At 49.8% G+C, this 11,363-nt stretch overlaps 5 protein-coding genes across 5 annotated transcripts; 1 reads left to right on the top strand and 4 right to left on the bottom strand.

Annotated features, from left to right (window-relative positions):
* Nucleotides 1-5: 5 nt before the first annotated feature.
* Nucleotides 6-1,713, bottom strand: J4E82_008170 (uncharacterized protein; the record flags this gene model as incomplete). Its single annotated transcript, XM_051734407.1, has 4 exons — nt 6-805; nt 855-1,001; nt 1,060-1,386; nt 1,452-1,713. The coding sequence occupies 4 exons, from the start codon at nt 1,711-1,713 to the stop codon at nt 6-8; spliced, it is 1,536 nt and encodes a 511-aa protein (XP_051585883.1).
* An 874-nt stretch (nt 1,714-2,587) lies between these two features.
* On the bottom strand, nt 2,588-4,549 carry J4E82_008171 (uncharacterized protein; the record flags this gene model as incomplete). Its single annotated transcript, XM_051734408.1, has 1 exon — nt 2,588-4,549. The coding sequence occupies one exon, from the start codon at nt 4,547-4,549 to the stop codon at nt 2,588-2,590; it is 1,962 nt and encodes a 653-aa protein (XP_051585884.1).
* Nucleotides 4,550-5,441: 892 nt separating this feature from the next.
* On the top strand, nt 5,442-6,970 carry J4E82_008172 (uncharacterized protein; the record flags this gene model as incomplete). The annotated part of the gene is made up of 2 exons (XM_051734409.1): nt 5,442-5,548; nt 5,599-6,970. The coding sequence occupies 2 exons, from the start codon at nt 5,442-5,444 to the stop codon at nt 6,968-6,970; spliced, it is 1,479 nt and encodes a 492-aa protein (XP_051585885.1).
* Nucleotides 6,971-7,101: 131 nt separating this feature from the next.
* J4E82_008173 (uncharacterized protein) lies at nt 7,102-8,508 on the bottom strand (the record flags this gene model as incomplete). The annotated part of the gene is made up of 1 exon (XM_051734410.1): nt 7,102-8,508. The coding sequence occupies one exon, from the start codon at nt 8,506-8,508 to the stop codon at nt 7,102-7,104; it is 1,407 nt and encodes a 468-aa protein (XP_051585886.1).
* Nucleotides 8,509-10,056: 1,548 nt separating this feature from the next.
* Nucleotides 10,057-11,021, bottom strand: J4E82_008174 (uncharacterized protein; the record flags this gene model as incomplete). The annotated part of the gene is made up of 4 exons (XM_051734411.1): nt 10,057-10,160; nt 10,227-10,352; nt 10,417-10,547; nt 10,603-11,021. The coding sequence occupies 4 exons, from the start codon at nt 11,019-11,021 to the stop codon at nt 10,057-10,059; spliced, it is 780 nt and encodes a 259-aa protein (XP_051585887.1).
* Between the last annotated feature and the right edge of the window lie 342 nt (nt 11,022-11,363).

The following is an 11,363-nucleotide window of genomic DNA, read 5'->3' on the forward strand; positions in this document are numbered from 1 at the left end:
TTAACCTATAGCTTGTACCTGAACCGTCTATTCTCGCGATCTGTCAAATCGAGGAATTCCTCATTCTCCATATGTCTACCGTCATCCTCCTTGTCTCTCTTCTTATTCTCCCACATGTAATACGCTCTCAGTACCAATGCCATAGCCGCAGCGAACGCACAAGTAACAACGATAGTAATCTTTGCTGGTACAAAATTCGGTGCATCGTCTTGCCTGAAGGTCAGTGGCCCGATAATATTTCCCAGACAGAATGACATGAGCAATATAGCGTTCATGGTAACCTTCTTTGTGTGACCGGCAATATTGGCTGAGACCCAGGAGTAGAGGAGCGGTAAGCTAGCGCCAATGCAGTTGGTAAGATAGTTTCCAATGAGTTTTCCAGCTTTGGATTCACCTGGGAGGAAGGCCATGAGGCATCCACCAAGCGCGCCGGGTACCAGCAAAGAAACGACGTTTAGTGCGCGTTGGTTAAAACGGCCAGCAAGGTATGTGGCGATGAGAATTGAGATGATACTAACAGCACCGGATGGCAACTGCAGTAATGCTGTGGTCTTGGGATTGAAGCCAAATGACTTGATGAGCGTGGCTTGGTAGGAAGACACTGCACCGTTAGGTACATTAGACGATATCGTGATGATCGATAGCATCCACGTCTGCGGGTCTTTGAAACAATCGATGACTTGGTGGAACTTGAAGTGCGTGTTCTCTATACCCGTTTGGTTCTCGCGAAGACGTTCGATAGCCCATACCTTCTCCGCTGGGGTGAGGCGGGAACTCATGGGGTTATCGGGAAGTAACAACACCACTGTGTGAATTAGTGTCGTATCAAAGTCGAAAAGTAGTAGTTCACATACCAGTGATACCAACAGTAACGGTGATTAGACCTACTACAAGGAACATGATCTGCCAACTAGTAAAGGTGTCACTGTCGTAGTGCTGGAACCCGAAACTGATCAAGCTTCCGATCATTGTTCCTGTCCCGACACCGAGATACCAGATGCCTAGAGAAGACAAAATCAGTATATGCCTTCACATGCATCTCGTACACGTGCAACTTACCGGTGCGGAGAGGTTGTTCGTTCTTTTTGTACCACATGGAAGTTATCAATATTAGACTGGGGGCAACAGCCGATTCGAAGCAGCCTAATAGAACGCGCGTAGCTACTAGAGCGCCATAGTTCTTGCACACACATGTGAGTGCAGTGACGAGACCCCAGAGAATGACGGCTGCGCCAAGGTACTTTGCTGTAGGGAGGCGCTGCATGCCGTAGCCATGTGGGAATTCGAGTGCGAGGTATGATACATAGAAGAAGAGTGCGAGATTCGAAAACTGCGACGTGCTTATGTTTGCATCCTCGTATAGACCCATCACCGCAGCGTAGTTTACTAGTGGGAACCCGTCAGTACGTTTGATTGAACACAGACGACGCAAGATTGTAGAGCTAACATACCAAGTGTTTTGTCCAAATACTGTAAACAGTAGCAGCACCACATCAACGGCATGATCATCCAGTCGATCTTTCGCACAAGCCTCCGCTCATCCTCAGGCGTGAGAACTCCCACATCGTGTGCCGATTTGAGGAACTTAAGCGCTTCATCGCCGTTCTTGGATGGCTCCTCGACGACACCAATTTCAATGTCTGAATGCGGTGGCGATGGAGAAGTGTTGCCAGACTTCGATTCGTGAACTACCTCTTTCTCCGGAACGCTCATTTTGCTGGGTCGGGAACAAAGATGGATAGTAGAAGTTTCCTGGATCGCTGGCTATGTATAACGCGAGGCGATATGATATATACCACCGTTCTAAAGCCTTACCATTCCGGCATCTGTATTGCCGTGTCACCTCTCACACGCATGCCGACCTCGCAGCCGGCATGTAGCATTACCTATCGAGGCATATTCATCGAAGATCACTCCCACTTTGTTAACACGAGCCAAACATCGTTCTTCCGACCAGCATCCCTTATCATGACCCCTGTCTGGGCAAGCCGATGAACGCGCCAAAGACCCCAGATCTGTGACCTTCATCGAAGCGGGCATAGTGAGATCTTTCTTTCCGAAGAACAGCCAAGAGTGCAGTGTGCGATAGCAGATTGATAATGTGTAGACATGATGATGTCAGTGGAGATAGGAATGTGGTTGATAACGTTGTCCATTCGCTTGCCGGGCGCTAGGTGGGGTTAGGAAGGTGGTGTGTTGGACCCTGAGGAGGGGTAGTCAACGTTGTGGGCAACTGTATGCTTAGTAACTGCAAAAGGTAATGAAGAATGCTCGGAAATACGCACTGTCGACCGGGATGCTATGCAAGAACGTGTTTACCTTGATCGCTTTCCCCATTGTTGAACTTCTACGGTCCATCATGGCCGGCATAGAAGACATAACGCACCTTGGGTCACGAGAGTCAATAATTGTTTTCACGACTAAAACATTTCCGTATGAAACCCTGCCTTGGAAATTGCCACCAACACTGAATAATAGAGTTATGACTAGGGTAGCATCTGCAAGTGATGCTGTACGATCAAAAGTTTGGGTATCGATTTTCCCTCGACAATCTGTTGCCATATCCAAACGCCAAGTGAACAGACGATTAGACAAGGACACTATCCAGCAACCCTTCGATCCAACCCTCCCAACTTCCCCTCTTTAGACCTGCTACCCCCTTCACCACGTGGCCCTCGTTCTTATCAACTTCTTTTTGTAACCCTTCTTTCGCACCTTCGCCCTGCGCTTCCCACCACTCTGCCTCGGCCCTATCTTTCGCTCTCTTGACAACTCTCTCCTCATCCTCGACACGGTACAGATCGCATTTGTTGCACTCACCGCAAGGCTGCCCAGGTCTCTCACGAAAATGTCCGCAAAAGTGTTGATATCCCTCGTTCGCAAGACCTTGTCGGCAGATGTAGCACATGCTATACCCGCACAGACAGACAAGCTTGTTACAGCCTTCAGACTTGACGAAGCCTAGGTTGCACTGAGGACAGGTGCGTTTTACGGCGTCTGTGGTAGCGCGTTCGAGTGTGAGACGAAGAGATGTGAGCTGGGAGGAAAAACATGTGTGAGGGTCGTGCCAGGGAAGGCTACACGAGAGGCAGGATGCACGGCCGCAGCTCGGAGAGAGACATTGAAATCGAAGACCACGACGCTTTAGGTGGACACGTCTAAGGGCGGACCGGAAGGGTGCGATGACAGGCAAGCGAAATGTAATGGTGACGAAGGTATAGATGAGTATGAGGGCGAAAAGAATAGCCCGTGTAGCTTGGAAACAGAGCAATTCGAAGAAGGGGACGGATGCTAAGGAAGCAAGTACAAGTGGGCGAGCTTTGAAACGGAGGCTGGCGAAGAGATTGGTATCTGGAAGAGCAAGGTCATCCAATTCAGCGTACGAGCAGAAAGGACATTGCACAAGTGGAAGCTGAGATCTTGTAAGCGCATCGCTAGCGAAGCGCTCGTTAAGTTTGGTGAGGTTATCCTTTCCATCTTGCTCTTCCAAGAGCGCGCGTCTGACAAAGCTGAGGGGAATGCAGCCATGACACTCTTCGGATCCACCTGTCATAGGCGCTATGCATTTCAGGGTACACAGATCAGTGTTGATGTTGCGCGCCCAGCCCTGATCGTAGAGTGCAGCGTTGATGGCATGTCTTATGCAACGGAAGCAGATGTAGTGGCCGTCGATGTCACATGTCGACATTTGCTGGAGCGTATTGGGAATGAAGCAGCATTCGCAATCGTACATCTCACCCTCTCGCTCAGCCTCCTCTTCGTTCCATTGCATGGCCAAGTCGAAATCCTGCCGTAATTGCGCTTTCCGGTGCTTCTCATGTTCCGGCACTATGAGAGCATTATAAAGCTCCTGGTTCAATTCGTCGCTCCTTGTCTTTACAAGAAGTGGCATGGGTGGGCGGTTCAGCCTCTCGTCGGCGGGAGTCCATATGACCAACGGATGGTCATTCGCGGTCGGCGCCTTCCGTCGCATTAAAAAGTTGGTAATACTGGACCTCCAACTCCTAGTCGAAAGTTCCAGCAGCGTGGGTCGTGCATGTGTATAGCTGTAATTATACTCGGCTAGGACAGCCTTGATAGTCGAGTGGCTCAGGCCTTTGAATTCCTGGTATAGTGCTTCTTTGGCAGCGTCCTTGTATCTTCGTGACCGGAACTTGTCTTCTACCGCAAGCGGTATGCCTCGGGTGTCCTTTGGAGCATCTTCTTTCCGATATTTGTATTTTTGCGCCGTCTCCCGCTGCTCTTCCTGCTCGGCTGGCATCCTGTACCGCCCTCGCACATATTTGTCGCCATGCTTCAGAAGAGTTTCGGTAACTACCTGTAGCCTACTCTCTTCACTAAAGGTAGACAGCATCTCTCGAAAGACCTCGGGTTGGATGTCTGGGAAGATGTCCGTGAGCGCTTGCAGGGCGGCATTGAGGTCGCGAAGGTCAGGCTCATCGAGGCCATGGCTATCGATCGAAGGCGGAGGCTGGATCGCGGGCTGCGTGTTTGTGGAGGCGCGTCGCAACTTAGGCGGCCGCACAAGGGAGGCGAAGACGGTCGACATTGGATAGGGAGCGCCTAACGCTGCGGCGAAGGATGTTTGCCAAGCATATGAAAACGGGCAGCGAAGAGACGTGTGTGGAAATTAACTAGACATTACAAGTACTAAGGGAGGGCAAGAAGTGTAAAAGTAAAGCATGAAGCCGTCGGGTGGTCGTGTGCAACCCGGAGAGTTGAAGGATGCTTCCAAGCCCGAGAGACATGACGCGTAACCGCCGTATCAGTCCAGGCCCTGCCAATCATCATCGCCTGCGCACGTGAGACCTGCATCTCTCATCACGAACACCACTGGTACACTCTTCCACACTGGGTTTCGTCGCCTCCAGTGAAATCTGGTTGCATATTCCACATGTGCATTGCTTCGCTGACACGCAAGTCGAACTGTGCTTCCGACGTGTGGGCTAATCTTGGTTTTCCCATGTTTGGATCCGACATGCTACGTGCACCTTCTTCACTCTCACTCAGCCAATCCGAATAGTCTTGGCAATCTACATGTCAGGCTGTACAAGCATTGCCTGATATTGTTGGCTCAACTGATATGCGCATCAACTGCATGCCCCGCTCTTCTATGCTCTTCAGCTGCCGCATAAGCTCGTGACAGGACAACGAACAACCCAGAACATGTCGCAGCCTCTGCTTCAGCAACATGTTGCCAGATCAAACATGGACGATGCTACCAGAACACCAGGAAAATCCAAGAACGCGAAGTCAGTTCCTGAGGTTACCGCAACGATGAAAAGCCGGCGTAACGGTACGCGGTAGGTATTGCGTCGACGGCGACAATTGTATATATGTGTACGGATATCTAATAAGAATTCAGCCATCGTGATGATAAGAAAGCAGCAGCAGCGATCCCTGTAGCATCAAGCGTATTGAGCATAAACCATCAAGCCCAAATGCTGGGTGCGAATAACGTGCCTCGGCCTGTAACAGCAGAACCTGTTGTTTCTAACAGTGACAACGCTCTCCAGCCGAAGAAACGTAAGCCGCGTTCCACACAGGCGTAAGTAGACATTACCATACTCCATGAACTCAAGCTGACTTCATTCGTAGCGCACGGGCAAGAAGAGAAGCAGGAACTGCAACCGTAAAGACCCCTTCGATAGAGACGACACCACCGACGACATCGCCATTGGTAACATCATCAGTCAAGTCAGCACTTCCGCAATCGACTCAAGGCGAAGAAGTCTCGCCGAATTCAACGTCAACCCAACCAACACGTCCCTTACCTAAGGCGCCTTCTTGGAAAACATCATGGATGTTTCGGGACACTACCGGGTCGCCTCTGCGAACAATAGAAGCAAAATCGTTGGAGCCAGACAGTATCCAGGTATCTTCCGAGGGTGGCTTCGAGACCTTGTGCAGTTATAATTGGCAGAACAATGGAGCAATCTACGTTCCTGGCGCGCCTCCCAGATGGAGCCCTCCTGCTTTACCGACCACTCTGACTCAGGATACCGGGCGACAATTCATCGATCAAAACGCTTCTCGCGTGCCCAAGTTTCCTTTTGAGCCTGCCTTCGCCGCCCTTGCTGTTATGAAACCAAATGCCCTATTAGATGAAGTCGACATCATTGTCAACCGCAACAGTTTGCGCAAACTTCTCGACTTCTCAGCTGGGAAGAAGCTGGATGCGTTCTGTATGGGTTTACATATGATCGACAAAACACTTGTAATCAGTCGCAAAGAGAGGAATGCTCAGCAAATGATCCACGGCGCATCCAACGCAGGCTATGGACATAATTTCGAGAAGACCTTTACAAAGCCTGATCATGGGATGGGAAACTCCAGTAGTCATCATAGGGTCATCCGGTACCACATTGGCCCTCTGAACTGTGTCGTTCGATTCGAAGTTGACGCATATTATGAAGATCCGGACACCGCCCATAGTCCAGAGCCTACACGTCCTTCCAAAGAATCCGTTGACACTATTACCGCTGCTATGGCGCAATTGGACATGGCAACCCTGCCGCCAACCCAATCCAAGAGTAGGAAAGCTCCTGCCGATAAGTCTACTAGAGTTGTCGAGAAAGGGGTTTCCGTCGATCCTTCGAAGCTTGCTGAAATTAAAGCTAAAAAGTTCGCACGTCTTAATGAAGCACTACCGCAGCTTTGGTTCGGCCGCACACCCTATTTCATGAATGGCAACCACAACAAAGGCGAGGTACACTCGATTAGCATCAGCCATGCTAAGTCTGATTTCCCCCGATGGGAGGAAGCCAATCAAGATAGGTTGCGCAAGATGGTGAGTTTGCTTGCGGAATTGCGGGGTGCCGTCGCCCTTGTACAAGGGAAAGCAGCGGTATTAGTGTATGATGACAAAGGTGGGCCATTGAAGGTTTATGCGATGAAGAACAATCAGGGTGTGCTGCCCAGTGGGATTATCGCGAAGCATTGGGGTAACAGCAAAGAAGATCCCCAGTGAGCGAATTCTACATGTTGCAATGTCTGGTCACAGTATTTACAACCTTACTCGTTGAAACGAAGCAAACAAGTACGACACACAACACAATTAGTACCAAATACCCTATACTGGGAGAACAGGTAGTCACTGATCTAGGCTGGCACGCCAGTAGGCGCTTCTTGCATCCACTCCCACGTAACCTGAATCCTTCCGTTGCCCAGCCCATCCCAGTGCTTAGAATATATATCCGGCTGAATATCCAGATCCGACACGTTACACCCTTCGCAACGATCTCTCACCACAAATTCCTGTTCCACAAGCCTCTCTCCGCTCTCGTCACCTATCCATGCTCTGATTCCTTGGTTACACAGCGCACTTGAGCTCTGATCAATAGAATCCCCGAGTTTCCCATCCGGGTTCACACCATCTGACTTCCATCCCTCTTCCAAAGATGACCCCCCGATCTCTCGTCCCATGTCAAACAGCTCCCAGCTTATCGCGATAGCGAGCTCATTTGATGTCATGCTGGGGGATCCGCATGCTCCTAGACCAGGGTTGAAGTAAGTCAACTGTCCGACTTGGGGGTCCGCAGGAACAATGTTGGGAGCTACGTAGCCTGTAGGAATGGGGAAGGGGAAGAGATTCGGCCAGTCTTTGGCCAGATGCGGACCTGTATAGACTGGTGGTGTTCCGACCGCATTGTTAGGCATAGTACGCAGGCTGGTGTAACTGGCGGCTTGAGTACTGTAGGTAAGCATGGAAATGGTCCATTCTGATGGTGGGGTCAGAGAGGGGTGTTCAGGCAGAACTCCGATTTCAGAACCGGGTGTTACAGTTGCTGAGGTTGGCGGGACTTCAGGTTTCAGTGGGCTAGGTGAGACGGAGACTGAGTATAACATACTGGTGAAACTTACGAGTAAGGTTCTAACGGACGTAGAAACTGGTACGGTCGGGGAGATAGCAGAACCAGGATTTGTATTTGCCAAGGCGTTTTGTTGCAGCGAGATGCTTGGGATTGAGGAGACAGTCCCGCTGCTGGATGTTTTAGATTTGACAGCTGTACATACAGTGGGCTTTTTACTAGATGTTGGTGGTACACTGCTAGGAAGTCTCACCAAGGGTCTCCCACTCATTGTGCCCGTATCCACATCTAGTGGGAAAGGTGATCGGGAAGGCGACTGACGACGCTCGTGAGTTTTCGAGGGCAATGCGGAAGTTGATTCACCCGTTACTATCCAATGCAAAGCTTGTCGACGAGCGGCGGCATTGCTAATCGCTATACCAATAAGCTGTGCTATAGTACCAGCATTGTTACTTTGAGCGGGATGTGTTGTGGTTGTAGTCGGACGCACTGTGATAGAAGGAACTAGATGTCGAGTCTGCTGCGTTTCGTTTTCGTATTCGCTGACCAAGGGTAAGAAGCGTCGGAGGTTGTGTAGGTTCTTCCATGCAAGTGGTGCTACTAGCCGTCTCGCTATCGCACTGGAGGAAGCTGAGACAACAGCAGTATCTTCCCGTAGGGTTTCGACAGCTGGAGATGTAGTAGGCGAAGGCGTCATGTCTGGACTGAGCGTCGAGTCTACGGTGGCAGATGACGTTATCGTACTTGGAAAGTTCATCTCATAGGAAAGTACAGAAGTCGACAAACTAGCAGTATAAATAACTGTATTTGTCATACACTCTGAACCAGCTTTCGTAGGTTTGGGTTCTAGCAGCTGTGAGGAAGCAAAGTTGCTCCTAGCACTTGACACCACTGGCTCAGATGTCCGAAGGGTACTCGTAATCGTAGTTGTTAAGGTTGTGGTTGTAGTAGTTGTAGTATCTTCGCAGTCCCCTGAGTCTTCCCTTCGATTCAAATCCGAGTGTAGAGTCAAAATATCACCAGGGGGAGCATCCTCATGTCGAACTAGGTAGCCACTCCGTCGGACAAGGTTACCATCTATATCCGCAGTTTGCAAGAAGGAGGAGATTTGTAGAGAACTGCTGGCGCTCGAACGTGATGGCCGTACTGAACTGGGCTTAAGTGTGGATGTAGGAGTAGGGCTTGGGATAGGAGTTTCGCTAGTCTCGAGAAAAGATGTCAAAAGTATGACGCTTGCTGAGTTGCTCTCCAATTGTGGCTCGATACTTGTGGCTCTCCTCAGGGCTGACGACTCCATTGATGGCAACGCTGACGATAAACTAAGCGTTTTGCTTGCCCTCATCCCCTTGACCTCTTTCTCTAGGCTAGCGGACTTTGCATGACTCAACGCTGCTAGGATACCAACAACTAGGGTTAGAATAGTCAACCAGCATAGCGTACAATACCATGTGGAGTCTCGTTTGAAATCGGAGACCTTTTGCTTGTGAGACTTCTCAGTCATTTCTCTAGATCCTTCTAGCGCCGAAGATTTGAGCGGTACTTCGACAACCCCTAATCCAGCAGAGTTGTCTTTTGTTTCACTTGCGGCTGTACGTGGTAAAGTGTTGTAGGGACCTTGTTTGAAAGCGCTGAAGGAGTCTTTGCATAGATCCTTGTCGCCAAAGACTAACTCAGAATATGCAGAGCTGACGTATTTACTACGCTTTTTGTCTGTTTTATCCTCGACTTTTTCAGCGCTACTGTGCTGTGGTAGACCACTACCGATATGCCTGTCTTGATCGAATGTCTTACCTTCAGAGAAATTGAGAGGCAATATGTTGGGATATAATGTCCCAGGAGTACTTGGTAGCTCCTTTTCGAACTTTGAGGCCGGAGCTGGAAACTCAGCGGAGATAGGTGAGGTAGATTCATTGACTGGGATGGGATTGCTTATGGCGTAGCGTCGCCCACCTGCAGAAGACTTGAAAGAACGTTCTCTCTGCAGCTTCGTAGGCATAGATATACGCGCAGTACGGCATAAGCCACTGTGGTGTTCTGATTAATATGAGTTGTTGGGGCGAAGGAAGTCACTATCAACGTAAATGGATGTAAGTATCAAGCAAAGAGCAGAAGAAGAGTAAAGTCTCAGTGAAATTGGAGAGCAATATATGCCGCATGATTTGGTGAGTACCATGTAATGTCGTAACGTGTCACAGTCGACTCAACCCTGAGTCACGACCATGTCCAGACAGAGAAGTCACGACGCTCACGCCCAGGACCACTCCACGTTGACCCTGCCCTTGTCTTTATCAGCCAACTTGGCGAACATGGCGGGACTGACGTCGATATTGTTACGATCGCACCCAACGCCTGTATTGAATCAGCAACAGTAGTATGATGTGGTGTGAGATAGATTATGCCATCTGGAGTACTTACACCTGTCGACGATGGTGACCATAATGCTGGCGTCCTTGCCGGTCCTCTCGTCGATGCGATGAGCTCGGATCTTCTTGCCACATAGCGGATTGGTGTTTGGGTTAGGGCCGACCTGATTCTCGTCCCCTGGTTTTGAGATGCCATGTCAGTGTATGTCTTGTAGATATGTTGAGAAAAAGTCAGTGCTTACAGATGACATGTGAGATGGCCATGACAGCGTCTCCGTCACCATGATTAGTACCACATGCACCAAGCGCAGGGTTGTAGAAGGTCATTTCGCCGGTGGTCTGGGCTCCCTTGGGTGGGGGAAGAGCATTGTTGCTACGGAGCTGGTTAGTGGAGGCTGTAGAAGATAGGTAGAGCATCAACAACGTACTTGGAGCCGATAGACAAGCCTGCTGCAAGACCGATGATGAGAGCAAGAACGGAAGCAAATGTGATGCCGATCATGATGAGTAGCGTACGGCGGTTAATGTAGTTGTTGAAGTATCTTTGGTGTGGTGGCAGAAAGTTGTTGAAGTGACGAGAGAGTGTCGAGCCAAAAGTACTTGTTTTTATACCAGCAAAGATACCACATCCGAGTCCATACCGCCTTCTTGGGTAAACGGGCTTATCGTCAGGTGAAGGAACTTCACGTGGAAGAGTGGTGACCGTGTTGGCATCTTTCGTTTGTTGACCAGGGGGTGAAGGTGCTGCCCATTGCGACCCGAACGTAGCAGTCGAATGATTCGAATCATTGAAGTATGCCTGTGCCGGCTCTGGAAGCGGTTTCCGTGGTATCACTGGGGTGTTCATGATTGTATCTCAAAGCGCGTAGCGTACATATAATCCAATGTGGTGATTGGGGGTATCTCAAAGCAAGCAAACGTCATAACATATTAAGGCAATCGTCGTCGGAAATGAGTGTACGCCTAGACAATGGCCGGCATTGACAAGATGAAAGAAGGGTTCAGGCGGAGTGTGGAGAAGACGGGTGCGAACTTGTGGGTCGCAAGGTGAATGACAACAAGGGGTAAGCTAGCTGACCGGGATGTTGATCACCCGGGGATGTTGATCACTCACAAATCTCAGCACTCCCACACAAAACACGTGTTTATTTTCTTAACGTAGCTATAATTGCCACTCCGTACACATAGA

This window comes from Alternaria postmessia (genome assembly GCF_024291825.1).
Source record: "Alternaria postmessia strain BMP 2775 chromosome Unknown scaffold_62, whole genome shotgun sequence".
Classification (NCBI taxonomy): Eukaryota; Fungi; Ascomycota; class Dothideomycetes; order Pleosporales; family Pleosporaceae; genus Alternaria; species Alternaria postmessia.